The sequence below is a fragment of the Nylanderia fulva genome, unplaced genomic scaffold (assembly GCF_048542155.1).
Source record: "Nylanderia fulva isolate GAGA-0341 unplaced genomic scaffold, ASM4854215v1 Scaffold382, whole genome shotgun sequence".
Lineage (NCBI taxonomy): Eukaryota > Metazoa > Arthropoda > Insecta > Hymenoptera > Formicidae > Nylanderia > Nylanderia fulva.
Genome location: NW_028190458.1, coordinates 79469 through 104176, shown reverse-complemented (window position 1 = coordinate 104176; position 24708 = coordinate 79469). Strand labels below are relative to the sequence as shown.

General features: G+C 38.5%; 2 protein-coding genes and 1 pseudogene across 2 annotated transcripts; 2 read left to right on the top strand and 1 right to left on the bottom strand.

The window, feature by feature from the left end:
• Window positions 1-414: 414 nt before the first annotated feature.
• LOC114943454 (uncharacterized) lies at window positions 415-4043 on the bottom strand. The gene is made up of 2 exons (XM_085485661.1): window positions 3541-4043; window positions 415-3358 (listed from the first exon to the last, which is right to left on the bottom strand). Exons 1-2 carry the CDS (start codon window positions 3925-3927, stop codon window positions 2150-2152), a joined length of 1596 nt encoding a protein of 531 aa, XP_085341787.1. The 5' UTR covers window positions 3928-4043; the 3' UTR covers window positions 415-2149.
• A 2194-nt stretch (window positions 4044-6237) lies between these two features.
• Window positions 6238-7322, top strand: LOC146722025 (uncharacterized; annotated as a pseudogene).
• A 17-nt stretch (window positions 7323-7339) lies between these two features.
• Window positions 7340-8068, top strand: LOC114943457 (uncharacterized). The gene has a single exon (XM_029319099.1). The coding sequence runs from the start codon at window positions 7340-7342 to the stop codon at window positions 8066-8068; it is 729 nt and encodes a 242-aa protein (XP_029174932.1).
• The last annotated feature ends 16640 nt before the right edge of the window (window positions 8069-24708 follow it).

Below are 24708 nucleotides of genomic sequence, written 5' to 3'. Positions count from 1 at the left end.
AATACTTTAAATGATACATAATAAAGATAACTTTTTATACCTACAAATTTTTACTATGGCAAATGATAACATATATTAGGTAAATGTTGATTTAACGTTTTGCTATGTTATACTTTAATTTATTCTATAAAGTCATGATGGTCCACCAATAATGCAAAAAATAGTAAAATATAATTAAAAATTATATTATAAATTAATATAAAATTTTCTCCGTGTATATATGTATAATTACTTAAAATTATATGTAATTATATTAGAAAAGTTCAATAAATTGAAAATGCACTTACAGAAAAATATATAATTTTATATCTAATAATATGTATATAATTATTATTACTATAATTATATATAATTAAAACTAATTATATATGTACATGGACATATTTCATATATAATTTTATAAAAATAAATATCTTATGAGCAAGTCGACCAAACTGGCCAATTTATTACAATTGTTTAATACAACATTTCGACCGTCATTGCAGTCTTTTTCAAGTATCTACGAATAACAAAAAATTTTTTAATAGATAAAAACATTTAAATATAATTAAAAAATAAAAGTAACACCAAAAATGAATGCAATACCTAAGTCAGATATAAATACGGATTAGTAAAAACAGTAATAAAGACTAAAATTTAGTTGAAAACTGCAATAATTTCCACAAATTGTTTTAACGAACAATATAAAAATGACAAGCGTGTATAACGGATGTTAACTGTTTGACAAACGCTTTATCACTAACAATTTAAGAGGACGCAATCCATTTGTAAAGTCAGCACAAAATAATAAACAATGACAAGGTGAAAAGAATTATAGTAGCTAACAAGTGCGGGGTATCGTAAATTGGTCGAGAGTACGGAAGTTTGGCGCACGAGGCGAAGCCACACATGTTGGCTACGATATTTGTGTGACCGGTGCATGGAAAGGAAGCCCTTTCTAAAATTTCATTATGTGCGGAAAGGGCGACTTTCCGCGCGCCGGTTGCACAAAGTATATTAAATAGCGTTAAAAACCCGATCATAAGTTCTGCTGAAATTCTCCGTATCTTTTTGTAAATTAATAGTGTTTAAATGTCTTTATATGTGAAACATCTCTGCAATCTCTCTTTTTTTTGTATGTTTTTCTTGATGTAAAATAATGGGAGAACTCCAACGAAAGTCATGGTCATTAGAGGTCCGATGGAGGCTGACCACCGAATGGAACGGAATATCCTTTTTAATATTACTAATATGTTCTTTAATACGTGTTCCTAAGTGTCTTTTTGTTTGTTCAATATAAATCGCATTACAACTTTTACATTCTATTTTATAGACTACCTCAGTTCTTTTACTCGTGTCTATCTTATCTTTACCTCCTTTAATAAGGGTGTCCAATTTTTTTGGGATGGTATAAAGTATATCACAACCGTTCTTAGTAATAGAACGTGTAATATTCTCACTCAGACCTTTTATATATGATAGAACAATGCATGACCTAGCGTCAAATTTTTTACGATTTAATGAACCGCGGTTATTATTAGCAATAAGTTGTCTACGCCTTTTATTTATGTTTCTCAACCACTGAAGGGGGATAACAATTATTGATTAAAATTTTTTTAACGAATTCAATATTATCATTATAAAAAATAGGGTCTGAAAATGAGATGGCTCTGTCAATAAGGCCCGCGATCACACTAACAAGGGAAGTTCGGCAAGTGTAAAATTCAAAAAAATCTGAAACTTTGTATAAGTTTAGAGTAGATGAACCTAATCACAAAACAATTTTTTTTAGCTGCTGATATTCGGTTTTAGGGGTGCAGCATCCCCTTAAATAAAATCGGTGTTTACGTTTTCAAGCGAATATCGCCGAAATAATGAGAAATATAAAAAAATGTTTCCAGCAAAAGTTTTATGGTTTCGAAAGCTCTTTATAATGGCATGATCATATTTTGCAAAAATGTTTAATTTTTCAAAATACCCCCACCACGTATCTTTTTTTTTCATATTTAAATTTTTCTTGCAACTAAAATTAAAGTTTATTTCACGCCAAATTCAACCATATATAATAAAGTTGCGATCCGTAAACGTGTTTTTGAGAAATAAACTGAAAACATCCTTACAGGGTATGCTGTCAATTTTATCGGCCCGCTAATTTTGGCTACGACTTCTCTTATTCTATATAATTGTTACAATAATGGTATTGTTCAAAGAAGTGTTCAAAACAGAAGTAATTTTTGCACCATGCACAACGTATAAAAGCCATTTTATCACAAATGCTGCATTTCGGTATATGTTTTTCTTCTTTAAAATAACAGTAATTGATTGGATTTTCAAACTTTTCAGGCCGTGTTGATAAATAGCCACTTTTATACCAACTATATTTAAATAAATTTCGAAATCTTGGAGAAGAAAGTTGATTGTGTGCCAAAGACTGTAATTTTATAATGTTATTGCGTAAATGTAAATTTATATCGTAATTATTTAAAATAACATTATCAGAGAAGCTTCGAATAAAATTTTTCCAGATTCTAAAGCCAAAAACATCTAAAGGTTGTATAAAAGCAGTTGTTTTTTTTGGTATTGTTAAAATATTTACTTGTTTGTCTTTTGGTACAAGTTCTATTAATTGTTCCGGGCAATGGCCTGTCCATGAATCTAGCAACAGCAAACTTTTCTCTTTAGTATTCGGAAGATATACCTCTAAAAACCAATTTTTAAAGTGTTGGGTTGTGAGCTTTCCGGATTTTGAAGCCGCAATGTAAACATTAGCAGGTCGAAAAAGAGTTTCTTCTACTCGTGGTTCAAACGACCCAGTAGTTTCTTTTAAGACTATATATAGAGGCGAAAGAAGATACCCGTCCGCAGATATAATTGGCATAATAGTATAACTATGACTTATAGAAGATAAAGATTGAACAGTAGCTTCGACTGTCTTTACTCCCATATTAATTAATGTTCTTCCAGAATGTATTTCTAGATTAAAACCGCTTTCATCTGCATTATAAGTTGATCCTTCACCAGTTATAGCAATATGTGGTTTTACATTTGTCACAAATTCTTCTGCATTTTGATGTATCAGTGCATCAGCTTGTAAATTAGATTGCGTTTTAAATTTCGTTATTTTACGTGATGTAATGCGATGAGCTTTTTTAAAATTCCATATCCACCAATGTCCTGCTTTAAATGTAGCAAAATTCACTTGCTCCTTTGCTTCTAGCGCCCACCTTCGCAAATCGATGTCATGAATAATAGATCCTCTATCAATAGTTTCTTGAAATTTTATTAATACATATTCGGCAATGAATATCAATTTGTCTCTGTTTGTCCCTCCACGCATTATATACTCCTGCCATCTGTACAATTGCGAAACATGTTTTACCTAAAAGAGAAAAAAGATCCAATATTTAAAAGATTATATCAAACACAAGAAAATTAATCGAATGCAGATGAACATGCGACATGAAACGTTGTTCCTGACTTCTGTTTATTATCCACTATGATATTCATACACGTTTATCTATATTTAGTTAGTATTGTACTTATTTTTTAATGAGAATTTACCTTTCTAAAACGATTCTGTACAACAGAAACGGATAAACGTCTTTTTTTTCCACTGTTCCAATATTCAACCGCTTTTCTTTTATAATTTAAATCTACACTTCCACCTTCGTCATCTACAATACAAATTTCATCTTCATAGTTATCTTCTTCAGCATGAGGATCATACAAATCTACAAACTGTACAGCTTGAGGTTCCGATGGATCATCAAAATCAAGTCCCCAATCATATTCAATTGTAATATCGTCTTTTAGAGAATCCCTTATTAAATTTGAAATTGCATCGTGGAGTTCTACTTCACGATGATTAACAGGAGTGACAGCGAGATTTGCAATGTGAAACGTTGTAATTAACAAATTTATAACGTTCGCCGTATTTATGGCCAACATTTTGACATAAATGCTTGAATAAATGTTATATGAAACTTTCCCACAGAAAGTATCACACGTACAATATATTAAATAACATGAATGAAATGCAGAAGCGGATGGCTTTTATACTAATTGTATAAGGAAAACGAACATTAAAGATAGCCTTCCCATAACCTTCTCTTTTATTGCATCACATCAATCTCGATAATCCTTCAACCTTTCAACTATTCAAAGTTGATAACGTTCTCATAAATATAATGACGTACATAACAGGAAATATTACATATACGTTAGTGCATCCGTGTTTATTTCATTCTAGACGATAATCTTTAATTTTTTTTACCAAAGGTCTAAATCAGAAATTACTTTATCGATAACTTTGACTTTTCTCTTACGATATATTTTGACTACTATATTATTTATAAAATGTGTAATATACAAAAATCAGTTACGTGATTAGATTTATTACAAACATCTGTTTCATCGTTATCTTGTATTGCGAAAAATTACAGAGAGAAAGGGAGAAAGAGAAGTCGTAGCCAAAATTAGCGGGCCGATAAAATTGACAGCATACCCTGTAAGGATGTTTTCAGTTTATTTCTCAAAAACATGTTTACGGATCGCAACTTTATTATATATGGTTGAATTTGGCGTGAAATAAACTTTAATTTTAGTTGCAAGAAAAATTTAAATATGAAAAAAAAAAGATACGTGGTGGGGGTATTTTGAAAAATTAAACATTTTTGCAAAATATGATCATGCCATTATAAAGAGCTTTCGAAACCATAAAACTTTTGCTGGAAACATTTTTTTATATTTCTTATTATTTCGGCGATATTCGCTTGAAAACGTAAACACCGATTTTATTTAAGGGGATGCTGCACCCCTAAAACCGAATATCAGCAGCTAAAAAAAATTGTTTTGTGATTAGGTTCATCTACTCTAAACTTATACAAAGTTTCAGATTTTTTTGAATTTTACACTTGCCGAACTTCCCTTGTAAGTTTGTATCTTATTGGATGATTTGATAAGTTTATCTAACGACCCGAATAAGTGGACTTCCTAAATCAATTAGTGGTCAGTCTACCGCCATGTCGTAAAACATTAGTATCCAAGAAGCTCAAATCGGATAATTGTTAGATTACAAAAAGAATATACCGAAATAGGATCAAGAGACACGGTAGTGTCTCGCGCCCAGTTCGCGGCATAGCCAAATAAAAAAAGCGAGGCACACCGTGTATCTTTACGCGAAGTGGAGACTTGAGTTTATTATAAATTTCGAATACTCAATAACGGCTGAAGCAATCAAGTTTATCCTAGACTTAATCGATAGATTGAGCTCGAATTATATAATAAAAGTGTCTTTATTTCTGCTCTATGTGCTTTGTAAACGGAAATATTTTAATGCAAAGTCTCAAAGTAAAAATTTTCATTTAAGAAACGTTCACGTCGTCATCGTTCACGCAAGTCACCAATGCGCATGCGCGATTCTTGTACAGTTCCAACTTTTGATACAAGGATGTGCTATAGTAGCATTTCGTAATTATTACGTACAATGTGTTAATACTATTGACAGTGTAAAGTTATGTTGGTTAGAGCTACGGTCCAAAATGCGCTTACAGTGCTAAAAGTATCATTCTATCTTCGTTTGATATTCGTATATATACACATTGATGGGGTTATATTATAATATATAAAATAATAGATATGTATGTATGTATACATATTGATCTCTTGACATGTACACACATAACAGGTACGTGTCTTTTTTTAATAATATACTAAATTTTTCATATAATAATATCTATTTTCTTGTAACGCAGGATGATTGCGTAACAAGAAAATAGATTATTATATTATTATGAAAAAATATAGTATATTACACATATATTATATGGTATTGCATATGACATGTATTTAGTAAATAAGTATATATTGCAAAATGTAGATTCTTTTATCTATCTGTTTCTTAAATGTTAAATGTGTGTGTGCATATTTATATATTGATATTTGCAACTACTTTCTAGTTACGTTACTATTTTATTAAACTATTTCTTTTATAATAATAACTACTTTCTTACTACACTATCATCCTACTATTTCTTTTTTTATAAGTAGATAATTATTGATGTAAAATAAGGAAGCGAACTTTACCAATAATAATTATTTATATACTTATGAAAGATGTGTCCCCCGAATGGGTCTCCACCTTGGCGTGGTGGAGGGGTTTAAGATCGCGTCCGGATTCATCCTCAGGGGTGACTCCGGGTGCGACCGACGAAGAGGGACCCCCCAAGCTAAGGTGTTAGCGACCGTTCCGAGAGCTGCATGGCGCAGGGGATGCTGCGTTTCAAACGGTGCCTTCTGGATACCGGGCAAAATCCGGGAGTGGGCAGCCAAGCCCTGGCAAACGCGGCTCTGACCAGGTAAGACCGCTCTTCCGCGACACTCGTGAGAACCAAATGGACACAAATGAAAACAATAACACAATGCAAAAAGTCCTTCAGGGCGTGGCTTCCTTAGGAAGCGAACGACCGGAAGAAGTTTCTATTGCGGGGGAGGATTCCTCTGGGACCCACCCGAAAACCCGTCGTCGCTATAGCGGCGCCGCCAGACGACGCTATAAAAACAGAAGCAGCTTCAGGAGGAGGGGCTGATTTCTGGGACTGAGGCAACTCCTTCTGGGGCTGCTTCAAATTCAAATTCCAAGGGGGCAGGAGGATCGGAGCAAACCAGGGCGGGCAAACGGCCCAGACCGGTGCTTTCGTATACTCCTAGCCCCTCAGATAAACCCAGACAAGAGGCCCCGGATCAAGGATCAAGGGGTCTTTTACTCGGGCCACAAAGGAAATTGTCAGGTTGGCCGTCGTTGGAGACGGCTTCCCTGACAAAAAGCTGGGTGACGGGGAGGTGGCGGAGATCAGGAAGCTGATCAGAAGTTGCATCATAGCGCTCCAGAAAGGCACCAAAGCTCCACTTTCACCGGCTCCTGGATCAGGGATGGGGCGCTCATTTTTGCATGGGCCAATGATGAGTCGGCGAACTGGCTGAAAGGCCTCTCCGCCGATCTCAAGCTAGGAAACGTTTCCCTCCGTGTGCTGCCAGTCGATGAGTTGCCAAAGCGCCATCAGGTGGTGGTACACGTGGAGGAACCGGACCTCTCTATTAAGGAGGCGATTGAACTTCTTGACAGACAGAATGTCGGCTTTGCCCCTGAGAATTGGATGGTCTCAGGCGGGATTGAAAGTAGAGATGCTTCGAGCTCCCACTTTGCCTGCTTGGTGACTGCGCAATTGCTGGAGACACTCAAGGCATGTAATTTCAGGCCGTTCTGTGGCTCCACTTGGGCGACTGTCAAGCTGCTCAGGAAGGAATACAGAGAAGGACCTGCTGTTGCAGAGACGTTAAATTAGACCCTATCTACTCTATGATGGGGCCTGAAGTTCCTGTAACTCAGATTAACTTGCATCATAGCAAGTGTGCCTCGGCGATCTTAGCCAGGAGCATGGCTGCGATGCAAACAGATATCGCACTAATTCAGGAGCCTTGGCTCCTGAAAGATGCTATCAAAGGTTTGAGTAGTTGTGGTAAAATTTGCTACACTCACTCAAACTGCAAAACCAGAACTTATATTGCCGTCAAGGGTCTAAATGTAACTTTTATGCCACAGCTTAGCTGCGAGGACCTGACGGTAGTTCAGATAAGACTTGATTTCTCGATGGAGGTATCCTTGGACGTTCTAGTGGGCTCAGCTTATATGCCCTACGATTCCGAGGACCTACCATTTCAGGACGAAGTTAAGAACCTGATTGCATATGCGGAGAAACGTGGGCTCGAACTTCTACTTGGTTGCAATGCTAACTCTCACCACGCGTTGGGTGAGGGAGTTTGGGCGTCAACTCCAGGGGAGAGGGCCTACACGATTCATTATGAGCACCAACCTCATGATTCTCAACAGAGGTACAGAATTTACCAGGACTCCAGAAGACAGAAGGTAATAGACATCACGCTGTGTATGGAGAGAGTGGCTGGTTTGGTGACGAACTGGATAGTCTCAAATGAACCTTCAGGATCCGACCACAGATTTGCCTATCTCTCCGTCACTTACCGGTACATAAATGAACGAGACATCCGAGGAGAACCAATTGGGAAGGCTTGAAGGCCGCCTTATCGGCAAACCTTAGATCAGTTCTAAATAAATTTAATAACAAAGGTGATCTGGATACAGCGACATTTTTTATGAAGGGCGCCATTACAGATGCCTATGAAGCTAACTGTCCGTTAAGGAAGAGCCAGTACTTCTCAAGAGTTCCATGGTGGAACAAAGAGCTTTCAAAGCTTAGGTCAAGGATCAGGAAACTTTTCAACAAGGCCAGGAAATCTAGCTCTGCGGCCTGTTGGGCAGGTTTTAGGATCGCCTAGCGGGAATACAGCAGGGCCATCACTTCAGCCAAAAGACGCTGCTGGAGGAGTTTTTGCGAAAGCATTGAGAGCCTTCCTGAAGCGTCTAGGCTCAATAAAATTCTGAATTCCGATAGCTGCTCGCCAATGGGCTGTCTCAAGCACCCTGACGGGCATTACACGGAAAGTCTCACTAAATCTCTCACTCTCCTTATGGAGACTCATTTTCCAGGTTTTCAACCTTTTACGGCAAAACACCCTTTGTCCATTATGCCCACACCTAAGGTAGGTTATGTACCTAAGGAATGGGCACTAGCGGCAAGAGTGGTGTACTCAGAGGGTGTAAAATAGGCGGTTCGCTCCTTTGACCTCTATAAGGCACCGGGGCCGGACGGCATCTATCCCATTCTCCTGCAAAAAGGGCTAGACCTCCTAATAAGCCCTCTCACCAAAATTCTCAGGGCAAGCATAGCACTAAGACACATTCCATCGGCGGTGGAGCGACATTAAAGTCTGCTTTATTCCCAAACCGGGGAGAAACAATCATATTCTAGTAAAAGACGTTCAGACTCATCAGCCTCACTTTATTCATATTGAAGATATTAGAAAAACTGGTTGAGATTTTAAAACAGGGCCCCTTGCTCATAAACCCCTGTCTTCATGTCAATACGCCTACAGGGAGGAAAGATCCACGGACACAGCCCTACATCACCTTGTGGGCAGCATTGAAACACAACTTACGGCCAAAGGCTACGCCCTGGGAGTCTTTCTAGACAAGGGCTTTTGATAGCACCTCTTATACAGTGATTGAGAAAGCCATGGTCGATCATGACATTCCAGTTGCTATTATCGACTGGACCCTTAGCATACTAACGGGAAGAATTTTTACCGTCAATCAAGGAAATTTAACCTTAAAGGACTGCCCGCAGGGGGAGTCCTGTCTCCACTCTTGTGGTGCCTAGTGGTGGATGAACTCTTAGTCAATTTAAAGAAAACCAGTATTCGGTTGTTTGGCTACGCGGACGACGTGGCCATTATACAGAAGGGTGGTTTTCTTTCCATTCTCAAGGAGCTTATGGACAAAGCACTTAAAAGGGTACAAGATTGGTGCGCGGCCAAAAGGCTTACGGCTAATCCAAACAAGACCGAAGCTATTTTCTTTACCAGGAAGTATAAACCAGAGCACATTGACCCATTAAAGCTCTGGAATACTAAAATATGCCACCTCCATTAAATATTTGGGAGTCTACCTTGACCCGAAATTGAACTGGAGTTACCATCTTGAGACTAAGAGAAAAAATTTTACATTTTATTTTGGGTATGCAGGAGGGCTACGGGAGCAACTTGGGGCATTAGGCCTAAAGTTGCCCTCTGAATATACAAAGCTATCCTGTTGTCTAGATTGATGTACGCTGCGGTGGTCTGGTAGCCGATGCTTGAAAAGATGGGGGCAAGGAACCTTTTTTTTTTTTGTCTCTGGGGAAACCTCATGGTACCGTCCGCCTCCGGGTAGAGGCGGGGGTTATGCGGGACTCCCTGCCCCGTCTGGCCGGCCCGCACATCCGCCTGGCCGGTCCGCCGTAGCGGGCCGGAGAGTCGGGATCGGCGAGCCGGAGAGCCGGGACAGGACCTACCGCACTAAAACCCCAGAGGATGTCCTTCACGGGCGTTAATAGAGGACGACTAGGATGCTGGGATACCCATACCGACTGGCCGCCCCCCCGCCATATCCCTCCTTGAGAGGATGCCGCGGAAGGCGACACCCTCCCCCCGTCATTGTACGGGTTATATCTTCGCGGTTGCGGCGCAGGGCGACATCAACCCCACGCCGCGCCCTCTCAAAGAGTTTGAGGGGCGGAGCCATGGCTCGAGAACTCCCGCTCGAGCCATCGCCCCTCGCCCCCCCAGTGTCGCAACCCCCGGACCCCCAAGAGGGTGGTCCAGTTCGGCGGTCCACTGAAGGGGCCCTCATCAGGAGGCTCCTCTCAGAAGGAGAGGAACCCCCTTCCGTGGACGGTGTTGCCCTCCCACCGGTGCCTATGGCTCCCGGTGAGAGGGCCCCACGCGTCACGTCTCGTCCGTAAGAGGGGGCCAGGCACCCATACGGAAGGACAAGTCCGCCCGCACGGGATACGTGGCCCCCCCTCTCTAGGTCCCCCCGACTGCGGCCTCCCTCCTTCCTCTAGGGGTCAGAGTTCGCCCGAAGCCAGGGGGGCCCCACCCTCTTGGAGAGCGTGGGGGGAGAGGGTACGCCTAGGCGCACCCATGTCCCCCCCGACACCCTCACCCGGCATCTGACAATGCCGGGGTTTTTTGGGTCCCCCTCCCCCGATCCCCGTCGCCGCGTGCGGTCGCAGCCTTGGCTGCGGCCCCCGACGACGGGGAAGGGGAAGGAGGGCCCCCACCCCTAGGCCCCGCAAGGGGTGCCATAAGGCACCCCCGCTCCCCAAGCCTATGGAGCTGCCGAGCCGGCCGGAGGAAGTCCACACAGAGTGGACACCTCGGGCCGGATCGGCAGTTCGCCGCCCTGTGGGCAGAGGAGCCGCAGCGGTAGTAGCGGCTACCCCTGTCCACCCGCAAGGTGCACCGGCGCCAGGTATGTCCTGGAGAAAGACACCGGTAACACCTCGCTGCGCCCATGGCGTTGGCGACGGTCGCGCCGCCGTCGCCAACCCCATTCCTCCTTCTCTTTTCCCCACCACCGGTGGCCTTCCCTTCCCCACCGCTGGTGGTGGCGCCTCCTCCTTCTCCTTTCCCCCTCCTTTTTCCCCCTTTAATCACCTTCACCCACTCACCGGTGGCGGTGGTGGTGGTCTTCCCCTCCCTTCCCCTCTCGAGGGTCTCCTGGACCCTCCTCCCTCCTTCGATCTCGCCGAGACGCATCTCGATCGCCCTCAGCCGGTCCGCGGTGGCTGCCAGTCCGGAGAATATTTCCCCCAACCTGACCTCCACCGCCCCCGGCAACGGAGGGTCGACCTCCATCGCCTCGGCGATCTCCACCTGTGTCCCCTGATCCCGGAACCTCCCTCCGGGGTCAGGGGACGTCTGAGTCCCCCGGTCCCTGACCTCTTTTCCAGGATCCGGGGGGGACCCCTCCTCCTCAGCCTCCTCTGCCTTTCTCCTGCGCCGATCATGCTCCCGCATCGCAAGGCACACCACTGCCCGCGCGAGACCCTGTATCCGCCTCTCCATGGTCTCGGCGTAGCACTCCGCATGGCCCATCATCTGCTCCAATCTCCCTTCTTCCCCACATTGACGGAGGCTCTCCAGAAAGGACTCCGTGTCCTTCCCTACTCCGCCAATCTCCAGCAGTGAACGGCCGAAAGGTCCCGTTGCCGGGGCCTCGACCTCAGCCATCTCCAACAGCGGGGTGATCCTTTCCGGGTCGAGATCCGGCAGTAGTGCCAAAACCTCGAGCATCGGGGTCCGTGGCCCCGCTTCCATCGGGGTCGTCGGATCCCTTCCTCCCAATCCATGCCCGTCGTACGATGACGACGGGGTGGGGGCCGGGATAATACCCCCCTCCCCGCCGGGCCCTGACATATCCGACCTACCTGGGCCGGTAACAGTCTTTTTCTTTTTTCGTCCTCCCATGATGTTGTTTTGTTGGTTTTTTGACTTGGTGGCCTTCCAAGGGTGGCGGGCCGAAGCCCTGTGGCCCCACCAGGCCAGATGTACCTCCACTGGAGGTACGAACCACTCTTAGCACCCCTCGCAAGGCTATACCCTTGCGAGGGGTGAGCCCCCCCACCACGACAAGGTGGTGGTCCACGGGGGGGGGGGCAAGGAACCTGCTGAAATGCCTACAGGGTAGTTACCTGAGGTCGGCAGTGGGGGCCATGAGAATCACACCAACGGAGGCGCTGGAGGTGGCCTTCTGTATTCCTTCACTCGGTCAAAGGATCATCTGTGCAGCCAAACTTACGGCCTACAAGCTCTATTGCCAAAAAGAATGGAAGTGCGCCGGCCCTGGTCATACAGGGCTGGACTTTCTCTTCAAACCTCCCTTTTCTTTGAAACAAGACAAAATCACCAGGAGACACCATCCAAAGAGAACTTTTAAGATCTCTATACCGGATAGGGCTGAATGGGAAAATAATCTCATTCTTAGCCGTCTGGGCCATGATGTGTGGTATACAGACGGATCGGGAAACAATGGTCGCTTTGATGCGAGCATATATGCCTCGAAGAATAACTTTAAGTTGAGCATCTCTATGGGTGGAATGGCCACGGTTTTTCAGACTGAGATCTTGGCTATCCTGGAATGCGTCAAATCTATAACCATAACAGAAACTGGCAACAGGGGTATAACTATTTACACCGACAGCCAGGCTGCCCTTGGCGCTCTTGCGAAGCCCACCACGGAATCCTCCCTGGTATGGAACTGTATACAAGCACTAAATCATCTCGGGGAACACAACAGGGTTACCCTGATGTGGGTACCGGGTTATTGTGGAGTTCGAGGCAATGAAGAGGTGGATGGCCTAATATGCTTATTTTTTGTGTGTGTTCTATTGGTTTTTTTTTTAAGTTTTCTTCTAAATTCTATTACTGTTTCTAAGTTCTTTTAATTTTTTTTAATTTGTATTTTTCAATAGATTTGAAATGTTTCTTTGGGTATACATACATTCTCCGTAAAGAAAAATAATTTTTACTTTGTCTAAAATAAAATAAATGCAATCTAATATTTAGCAGAATGGTATCTATGTATGGTATAATAAAATATATTTTAACTGCAATAAATTTTAAAGTAACAAATAATTTAATTTTAATATTATTAGGATATTATTTAACAGTTAAAATATATTTTGTAATTAAATTAAGTTATGTAACTTTAAGGTGCATTGTAATTTTGAAACTTAGCAGCGCGCCCAGTTTTTTTAACTAAAATTTTATTTTTTTAAATTTTATATTAATTTACTATTATATTAATTTACTAGTTTATTATACGACTCTATATATGTTTGCAATTTTTCACTGGTACAAATTTCTACTTTAACTTGGCGCAATTTTTTTTATATCATTATTTTTGTAGTAAGATTCTATATGGATTTGCAATGGATAATTTTTCATACAATTCTACATGGGTTTGCAATGGTTTATTCTGCATAGAATTCTATATGGATTCGCAATGATCAATTTTTCATATAATTCTACATGGGTTTGCAATGATTAATTTTTCATAGGATTCTACATGGGTTTGCAATGGATAATTTTTTCTTACTGGTATGCCGTTAACTAGGCGTCTTTTTTACCTTTTTTTAAAGGTCTAATTCACGTAGTCGAAAAATTTAGAAAGTAGCATATACACGGATTTATACAGAAAAATTAGAAAGTAGCGTATAATCGGTTTACAAAATAATAGTAATAAAAAAAAGATAATACAAAAAAGGAAATTGATTCAGGCTAACATTCGCAGGATAAACAATAATTGTTACACAAAGCAAACGGACGTCGCTAAGATTTCGGCAAAGCCGACAAAATATAACAGTACGCGAGATACCGCGACAATCACAACTCGAAAAATAACGCAGATTTTATATACTTTCGATACGCGACAACTCTATAATATATTACACACAAGAGAAGAGCAGAACTAATGGTTCGGCAATCGAGAAAGTCAGAAATTAGATTCAAAAGATTCTTACAAGTGATAATCAGAGAGCAAAAGTATTGCCGCAAAATAATATAATTCGATAGTTAACGCGAATACGCCGGCGACCAGTAGTTCACAGCTATCGCCGTCTGGCTCACTCTCGCGCGTGCACACTCTCTGTCCTTGTCGCTTTCGCGCTCTCGCACGCGGTTTCCCCTGACCTCTTCTCTCTCTCGATTATATGGGACAACCGAATTACGGACAATTACAATTTTTACGCGATTTATTCTATTCACTCACACATGCATTGCTCGACATTCTTGCAAAAACGCAATTATACAAACACGAAAATAAGCGTGACAAAAAGTGAAACGAGGCGACGACAATAAATCCCAGAGAGATGTAACTCGCAAAGATAACTCCAACGCGTAAAGATTCTCGAAACTCCTCGCCGCTTGACCACGATTGCTCTCGCAAAATCACAAACTCGAAATTATTTCCAGTAACGGGTTTAGCCCATGCGTTAAATAAATACACTAAATTACGCGATCGCGCCAGAACGGTCGAGACTCGGAATTAAACAAAATGCGAACGTGTTACTAGTGATACTTTGACGAGAGGGTAGCCTCATCGGAAGATCCTCTTTTTGTCCTCGGGGTTCCAGCGTCTACGTTGACGAAACCAAGTTGACTTAAACAATGTGTTTCAAGATCATCCATCACCATGTCTGCCAAGATGGGTGAGAGAGGAGATCCCATGGGACTGCCAAAGATTTGTTCATAATATTGTTTATTAAAGCTAAAACTAGTAAAATCTAAAATAAATTTGACGGCATATAAAAACTGAGCACGACTGAAATTCGTGTGTTGAGAAATGTCACTCCATTGTTTCTCAATAGCGCGTAAAACCAATTCTTTTGGAATATTAGTATATAGGGCGGTCACATCTAAAGAAATCAAAGTATTATTGTCGTCAATGATTGTATCTTTTAAATTTGCGGAAAATGTCCAGCCGTCCTTAACGTAAGATTTCGGTAACAAAATAGAACTATGTAAAATATTATAAATATATTTAGCAACATTATATACTGGACTACCTAATGAAGATACAATGATGCGTAGAGGAAATTCTTTTTTGTGAACCTTTAGCAGACCATAACAACGTGGTAAATTACCATTAGTGATATTTAAAGACTTATATGTGGAATCGTCAATCAAATCGTTATCTCGCCAGAATTTTATTAAGGCGTTGGTCTTTGTAGTTAATTGTTTGATCGGATTTTTCTTTAGTTTTTTTAAGTGGATTCGTCATTCAATAACGATTCCATTTTCTCCAAATAATCATTTTTACTCATTACTACGGTGATCTGACCCTTATTAGCTTTGGTGACAAAAATATCTTCATTATCCCGTAGAAATTTTTTACAGAGTGAAAAACCTTGTAAGATGTGGCTGTCAGAAGAAGAAATGTGTTTATTTTCACATAAAAACTTTTTGAGAGAATCAGCTACTGAAATTCTGGTGGTTTCCAGTACGTCACTCGGAATGTTCTTGTGATTAATCTCTAAATTCTTTATGTTCTCCAGGACGATATTCATTCGATCTTTACCATTTGCGTGATCTATCGGCAAACCAAATTTGTCACCCAAGCTTAAAAAATCAGATACCTTATCCGGAATAGTTTTACCACTAATGTTCACCAACCACTTAGAATTGTCAATGTTTTTGAACAAGTTAGAAAATGCGTTTTATTTAGTGCACAATTTGTCAAATTTACTGATAGACTTATTTTTATGAGAGAGTTTAAATTTGAAAAGTCTCCTTTCATTTAACTTAAGAAACTCATGAACAAGATTATGTGGCAGACATGTAAAGAGTTTCTCAACTATCGCTTTAGTGTTGCGGCGTAAGTATTTTAAATTGAAATTCGCGTCTTTTATTTCCAATTTTAATAATTTATAACGATATTTATTAGTAATCTTCTCCATTTCGTGTTTTGCACTACTGCTTTTAAATAGTATGTTCGTTTTAAGATTAATAATATGAGAAGGAAGAACATCTTGCCTTCTACATCGTAACAGAAAAATTAGATGTTGGTTCACAGCAATAATCTTTTTCATGTTGTTAATCCAAGTTTTCAAAAGTGTTGTATGATAAGTACCGAACCTTCTCGAGATTATGCAAAAAAATCCTTCCACTTGTGTGAGCTCCATATCCAGGTCCAGGAGCGTAAAAAATAAGAACGTAGATATTTGAGAATCGCCAGACAAAATTTAAAAAAGGTAAAATTCTTCTCTCGACCGTACTGACAAATATTATTTATTTAATCACAACGTTTCGACCCTTCTTTGAGTCCTTATCAAGTGATCTAGATATACATAGACAGATTAATACAATAAAAAAACAAAATTACTTCACTAACAATATTACAAAATGATAAAAAGAAAAAGAAGCGAAACATATTTGTAAAAATAAAAATAAAATTATAATTTTAAGATGTCAAGAACGAACATAGTGTCGGTTTGACAACACGACAAGACTCTTAGACGAGTTATTGGAGACTAAACAACCTTTATTATTTTGTCGTAGATATTACTTAGATTGTCGGTATCCTTTTGTAAATTAATAGCGTTATTATTTCTCTTAATAAAAAACATTTCAACGATTTCTCTTTTTCTTAACCTTTACATATGAGACGGAATCAAACGGATGTCTTAATTTTTTGAATACAACGATCTCTCGGTCAAATGGAAAGCTTGTAACAAATTGGTACAGGAAGGAAACGTGTTCGAACAGATATATAAATTTCTTTTCCAACTACCCTTTTAAATATAAAATGAACACAATTTTTAATCTAGTAGATCATGCGATTCTTTTATCTAATGACCAGTTTCACGACGAGAATATTAACATCGTAAAACAGATTTTATTTAATAACTGCTTTTCTAAACATGTAATCGATTGTTGGATTAAAAAAAGGATTAATTTTTTAAAACACAGAAACATAAATGAATCGAGTAATGAGCGAAATATAGTTGATAAGTCTCCTTTCATTTCACTACCTTATGTTAATAACTTAGGCGATATTGATCGAATTTTTAAAAATATCGGATTTAATGTTGTTCATAATGTTCCTAAAAAACCAAATCATTTAATTACACTCGGCAAGGATAGACTGCTTACAGATAAAAAAACTGAAGTAGTTTACAAAATTAATTGTAAGGATTGCAACGTGTCATACATTGGACAAACAAAAAGACATCTTTGTACACGTGTAAAGAAACGTTTCAGCAACATCAAAATGCATTTGAGTAATTTATCAGTTATCAGTAAACATAAAATTGAATTCGATCACGATTTTGACTGGACTTCGCCTGTTATTTTGCATAGTGAAAAGCACGTAAGAAAAAGAGAAATTGCTGAAATGTTTTTTATTAAGGGAAATAATAACGCTATTAATTTACAAAAGGATACCGACAATCTAAGTAATATCTACGACAAAATAATAAAGGTCGTTTAGTCTCCAATAACTCGTCTAAGAGTCTTGACGTGTTGTCAAACCGACACTATGTTCGTCCTTGACATCTTAAAATTATAATTTTATTTTTATTTTTACAAATATGTTTCGCTTCTTTTTCTTTTTATCATTTTGTAATATTGTTAGTGAAGTAATTTTGTTTTTTTATTGTATTAATCTGTCTATGTATATCTAGATCACTTGATAAGGACTCAAAGAAGGGTCGAAACGTTGTGATTGAATAAATAATATTTGCCAGTACGGTCGAGAGAAGAATTTTACCTTTTTTAAATTCTGTCTGGCGATTCTCAAATATCAAAATTCAGTAATATTAATCCCGCTGGGGAGGCGCTTTATTTCGAGGCTTTTGCAGCCTTGAACGACGGGCCTTCTTATTATAAGTCGGCCGATGGGGTTCTAGCGGGGAGGACGCGGGGGAGCAGAGGTTATCCGCGGCTCCTCAGGGTCCTTTCGGCTTGTGGGCGCGCTCCTACCGTCCTCTTGCCCCACGGCCTTTGTTGTTGTGCTGATTTTTAGGTCGGCTACGTGCTTCATGCGTGGTGTTTTTGGCCGTTTCCTCGTCAAGGCGAAATTTTACATACAAAAATAAAAATAAAACGCGTTAATAATAATATCCTTCGCGCCGCTAACTCTCTCTCTTTCTCTCTCTATCTCTCTCTCTCTCTCTCTCTCTCAATTACTTCAAATCCTATTTTGATAAAGAAACTATACTGCATCTAATAAATACTTTTCTTTGTAGGAAATTGCTATTCATTACAAATCCAGAAAATTATAATATGCTGTGGTTCTGCAGGCAATCTGTGATACAGATTTACATTTGATTGATTGTTCTACTGGTTATCTAGTTTCAGTAGGGGACTATCGAATTTTCCGTAACTCAGACATATACAGAGATATTAAAAGAAATTTTCCTATATTCTTTTCTGATGACGAATTTATCATTGGTAATAAAGCGTATCCTATTTTAACATGGTGTATTCCTCCATTTCGAAATAATGGACGTCTCACACGAATAAGTACAAAAAGCCAAAAATTTATGAAATATGTTTAATAGTCGATGAGTGTACAGAATAAGATTTCTCTGGAAAGAGTGACTCTGAAAACAGCTGTTTTTTAGCCTGTTTTGCGGACCTCAAAATTCAAATCGAATTGTATGCCAAACAATGCTATATGATGGGACATTAATTCCTGAAAAATTAAAAATTGAGCATAGAGCTAGTTTTGGAGATACCGGGGGTCAAAGTGGCTAAATTTTAATATTATCCAAAAACAATTGTCGCAATAATTTTTTTGATAGGGCTAACGGTTTAGCCGGACTAATCCGCATCTAAAAATAGTATTTAGAAAGGACATCCTTTTCTAAAGGGAATCTGTAAGGAATTATGATTGCAAAAATAAATGTCAATATTATAAACTATAGTTGCAAAAAGATTTTAATTATTAGAAACTGTTATTATTTAAAATATTTTTATATTTAAGAGAGCTACTTAACAGCTAAGTGTCGCCAACTTCCACACTTATAATTAGCAGTGCATGATACGGAACTTATATAACTTTTTAAGTTGATAATGTTTATATTAGTTTGGATGCAATAACCTTTTGTCTTCTATAAAAATGTAAATAAATAAAATAAATAAGAGTTGCTGTGCTGGAAAAATAAAAAAGTAAAAATACAATAGTTTTTTATTTTTTTTTAAATTTTATATAAGCGTAAGAGAAGAGTGTTAGCCGTCGTCTCTATCTGTAGTATATCAATAATATAATGTCACGCAACGTGACTGGTGCGAGATAATGTTCTTAAACAATTCATGGTTGTCTTTGTTTCTTGGGAATAGTGATTGATATATTGCATACAGGATGTCTGACATAAGGTGTCACACCGAAAATATACAAGTAAATCTTGTTATTTAGAGACAATTTTTCCTCAGCAAAAATATAGAAGCATTAATAATTTTTGAATTATAAGCGATTGAAAATAAAGGGTTTTTCGCAAACTAAGCCTTGTGAAAATATTAACAAAACTCACATTCTGCAATTAATTCAAGTAGAGTTTACTTTAATAAAATTTTAATTTAAGGTTCGCAAACTAAGCCTTCTGAAAATATTAACAAAATTACATTCTCCAATTAATTCAATTAGAGTTTACTTTAATAAAATGTTAATTTAAGTATAAATTTAAAGTGTAAGACAGGCAATAAGAACCAAATCGCGGATGACAGTGCGTTATCCCAACAAAACTAAAATTTTTTCCGTTAGAATTAAATACCTGTGCACAAAGCACCAAATTTTACTTGGTCACGGCCAAGATTTAAAATTGGAATAATCTCTACAAGAGATTTAATTCCATACATCCCCTGTTCCCCTCTAAGGAAATAAATGCGAGAGAAAAATATAGATCCGAAAGTCGCTGAATCGGGAATCGAACCCGAGACCTTTCGCTTGCCGGACGAATGCTCTTCCAACTGAGCTATTCAGATCCTTTCGGTTCTATACTTTTCTCTGCTATATATATAATAATGTTAGGGGATGTATGGAATTAAATCTCTTGTAGAGATTATTCCAATTTTAAATCTTGGCCGTGACCAAGTAAAATTTGGTACCTTGTGCACAGGTATTTAATTCTAACGGAAAAATTTAGTTTCGTTGGGATAACGCACTATCATCCGCGATTTGGCTCTTATTGCCTGTCTTACACTTTAAATTTATATTTATATTACAGAGCTTTGTTAAACTCTTAATATATTTTGTTTGTTTTCTTCTTTTTGGCATCTACTTATTCTACCGCGACCTTTATACATTGTATGTGGCTCGTCACGGCGAACCACCGAGTCCTCTTTTACCAGAAAACTACGTAATCTTTTGTTCTTTTCACCGCACATATTATATACGTTTTTTTCTCTTCATCATGTTATTCAAATATGTTATGAAAAACTACACACCTCTGGTGATTTCTCGCCGCCACGCACCCGAACCTGTACCTTCCCCAGGGCTAGCCGAGCGGAAAAATTTATCGTCGCGATCTCTCTCCCGTAAATGATGTTTTCGGTAGCAAATTTTGACGATACTTCCGATAAAGTAAAATTTTGCGTTTCCGGTAATTAGCGTGATTGAGAGACGGTGCGGCTGCCGCACCTGGCGCCCAACTCAGTTGTGAATTTGGCGGATCGGACAGAGAGATTGTTCCGAAGAGAAATCGGCGTTCTGAAGGAGAAATTTCCTCCGTATTTCAAGATTCCCATTTTTGATGGGAATTTCGCGCAACCGGTTTCAGTATATATTATTAAATTTAAATAAATTATTAAAATTTAATTTACATGTATATTATATACATTTAAAAAAGATATGTACATATAATAATTAAAATAAAATTATGCGTTTATTAAAATTTTGTGAGTAATAAAATACAAAGATATGTATATAAAGAAGAAATATATAAAGAATATTGGTAAAGCGTTTATAATTAAATCGAATTTTTTTGTCTTTTTTATTTCGATTTAAATAATTATTTTGAAAAAAAATATGTTTAAATACAATTAAAATAATATACATATATATATATATATATATATATATATATCAGGAGACGCGGTAGTGTCTCCGGCCATGTTCAAACCCTAAAAGACCTTAAAAGACACTACAAGTCTCCTTATCCTGCACCATCAAAGTCCATTTTTTGGGGGTGTAGAACTACTAAAATATAAAAAATTTTGAATTGCACGTAACATAACCTGAAAGGCGGCATCGCCACGAGTAATTTGAGCCAAGAAAAAATAAAATCGGTCAAGCCGTTCCGGAGATACAAACGGTCAAAAAGTGACGTTTTTCATGAAAAATTAAGAAACGTCGTCTTCTTCTTCTTCTTCTTCTTCTCTGTCCGCGTCCGCTGACGTCATCAGGATTATATATATATATAAATCTCTTCTCACCTTTCACTCACATCTCCCTCAACTTCCACCCACCCCTTTCCCTCCCACATCCCGCCCCCACCCCCACCCCCACTCCCACCCCTCTTTCGCCCTAACTCACCCTCTTTCGTCCTATTTTTTCAGTCTTTTTGTTCTCTCTCACCCTCTGTTGTCCTCTTTCACCCTCTTTCACCCTCTTTCGTCCTCTTTCACCATCTGTCGCCTCTTTCACCCTCTTTCGTCCTCTCTCACCCTCTTTCATCTCTCTCACTCTTTCATCCTCTTCACTCTCTTTCGTCCTCTTCAACCCTCTTTCGCCATCTTTCAACCTCTTTCGTCCTCTTTCACCACTTTCTTTCTTCTTCACCCTCTTTCGTCCTTCTTTCACCTCTTCGTCTTTCACATCTTCGCCTCTTTCCACCCTCTTTTGTCCTCTCTCACCCTCTTTCAGTCTCTCTCACTCTTCATCCCTTTCACTCTCTTTCGTCCTCTTTCACCCTCTTTCGCCCTCTTTTTCCACCCTCTTTCGTCCTCTTTCGTTCCTCTCACACCCTCTTTCACCCTCTTTCGTCACTCTCTCACCCTCTTTCGTCCTCTTTCACCCTATTTCGCCCTCTTTCACACTCTTTCGTCACTCTTTCGTCCTCTTTCACCCTCTTTCGTCCTCTCTCACCCTTTTTCGACCTCTTCACCCTCTTTCGTCCTCTTTCACTCTCCTTTGTCTTCTCTCACTCTCTTTCATTTTTTTTCACCCTATTTCATTCTCTTTCACCCTCTTTCGTCCTCTTTCACTCTCCTTCGTCCTCTCTCACCCTCTTTCATTCTGTCTCACCCTCTTTCATTCTGTCTCACCCTCTTTCATTCCCTCTCACCCTCTTTCGCCCTCTTTCACCCTCTTTCGTCGTCTTTCACCCTCTTTCGTCCTCTCTCACCCTTTTTCGACCTCTTTCACCCTCTTTCGTCCTCTTTCACTCTCCTTTGTCTTCTCTCACTCTCTTTCATTTTTTTTCACCCTATTTCATTCTCTTTCACCCTCTTTCGTCCTCTTTCACTCTCCTTCGTCCTCTCACCCTCTTTTATTCTCTTTCACCCTCTTTCGTCCTCTCTCACTCTCTCTCACCTCTTTCACCCTCGTATGTCCTTTCTCACCCTCTTTCGTCCTCTTTCACCCTTTTTCGTCCTCTTTCACCCTCTTTCGCCCTCTTTCGTCCTCTTTCACCCTCTTTCGTCCTCTCACACCCTTTTTCATTCCCTCTCACCCTGTTTCACCCTGTTTCGTCGTCTTTCACCCTCTTTCATTCCCTCTTACCCTCTTTCGTCCTCTTTCACTTTCTTTCGTCCTCTCTAACCCTCTTTCATTCTTTCTCCCCCCTTTTAATTGCAATGAGTTTAAAAGTAACAATTTAATTTTAATATCATTAGAATATTATTTAGCAGCGCGCCCAGTTTTTTTAACTAAATTTTTATTCAGAAATAAATATTTTTATCGGCTCTCAATATAAATAATATAAGTATGCTGTCTTCTAAGCTGGGCAATAGAGCCAAGGAAACGAAACGAAAAATTAATTAAACGGAACTGTATCTCAATTTGAGATCCCAAAGTTCCACATATAAATATTTATTTCTGAGTTTATTCACGCCTTGGGCTAATCACGGCGGTATTTACTAACATCTACTAAAAAGGCAAATGAAAAATATAGGATCGAAAGGGTCTGAATAGCTTAGTTGGTAAGAGCAGTCGCCCGGAAAGTGAAAGACGCGGGTTCGATTCCCGCTTCAGCGACTTTTCGGACCTATATTTTTCTCGCTTATTTCTCCATATGTAAGTTTCGAAATTAATTTATATGTGGAACTTTGGGATCTCAAATTGAGATACAGTTCCGTTTAATTAATTTTTCGTTTCGTTTCCTTGGCTCTATTGCCCAGCTTAGAAGACAGCATACTTATATTAAAATTTTATTATTTCTTTTTATTTTATATTAATTTTAAATTTGCATAAGTTTTTAAATTTTAATTTTTGACTTGGCATCTTGCATTTTAGAGCAGATAAATTTTCCAATTTTTGCTGTATCAAATAATTTTACTTTTTTTTTTAACTTTATCGGTGTGTACACACAAAACATTTCTTTGAGTAACATAATTTTATATTATTTAATTTTCTTTCTAAAATATTTATAGCTGATTTCATAAAAATTTTAGATCAGCTTTGACATAGCTTATACATCTTTTTTCGGACAATGATTTATAAATCGCTTTTTTTATTTACTCTTATTAAAAGTACATTTATTTTAGTAGTAATAAGAAACTACAAATTAAGTAGAATATAAAAGTGGCCTCCTCTGATATTATTAATGAAGAATAATCATGTTTCTCTTGTTACATAACATGTCAAAATATCAAAATTGATAATTTATATATGCCTCCTTAAATGTGTAATAGAGCATATTATAACTTCTACATACATTTCTAAATATAAGAATTAATATTTCAATGAGAAAAACTGCTGGTCAAAAATAAACTCTTCAAGTTTTTTTGCTTTACTCTAAATATAAGAATTAATATTTCAATGAGAAAAACTGCTGGTCAAAAATAAACTCTTCAAGTTTTTTTGCATTACTTACAATAAATTGATATACATCTCGTTCAAAGTCAACATTTGGTAAATCTGACATCATGTGAACTATCATCACTTTGAAGACTTTAAATATTCTGATGTATTCGTATATTATGTGATATATTTTTTTATATTATATATAATTACATATATGCAGTATTGCATATCACATGTTTAGTATATCATAAACATATTCTTTTATAAATATATATTTATATAATGATATTTGCAACTTTTTGATATTTATTAAATACTTTTATTATGTTACGTTATCATTTTATTTATACTATTTTTTCATAATAATTTTCTGCAACGCTATCCACATGTGGATAGTCCGCGACACGGGGACTAAGTTAAAACATTTAATGAAATTAAAGCTCTCGATGAAAATTCTACGAATATTTACTGTTCGTCACTCATCGATGATTACTATCCAAATAGACCTCAGGAATTAGAATCATTAAATTTGTACGATTTTGCCAAATTCTGGGAAATTACGAAACAGATGTCAAATAATGACGAAGTCAAGTGTTACAAACTGGCATCGGGTTTATTTTTAAAAAAACGAAAAAAGGGTTATTTAATTAACCATTATCGATTTAATATAAAAACTGAGCCCGAAAAATACTTTTACTCGCTGCTTCTTCTGTTCAAACCATGGAGAGATTTGAGTGAACTCAAAGGTACATTCGAGACTTACACGGATGCCTTTAAGAATTCAGAGTCTGTTTTAACGAAGGCAATGA

Bases quoted from the DNA above. Each gene is read 5' to 3' on its own strand.
- LOC114943454 (XM_085485661.1), bottom strand. From the start codon at position 3,927: ATGTTGGCCATAAATACGGCGAACGTTATAAATTTGTTAATTACAACG. The intron at 3,359-3,540 runs GTAAATTCTCAT...TTTCTCTTTTAG, and splicing joins TACAGAATCGTTTTAGAAAG to GTAAAACATGTTTCGCAATT.
- LOC114943457 (XM_029319099.1), top strand. From the start codon at position 7,340: ATGGGGCCTGAAGTTCCTGTAACTCAGATTAACTTGCATCATAGCAAG.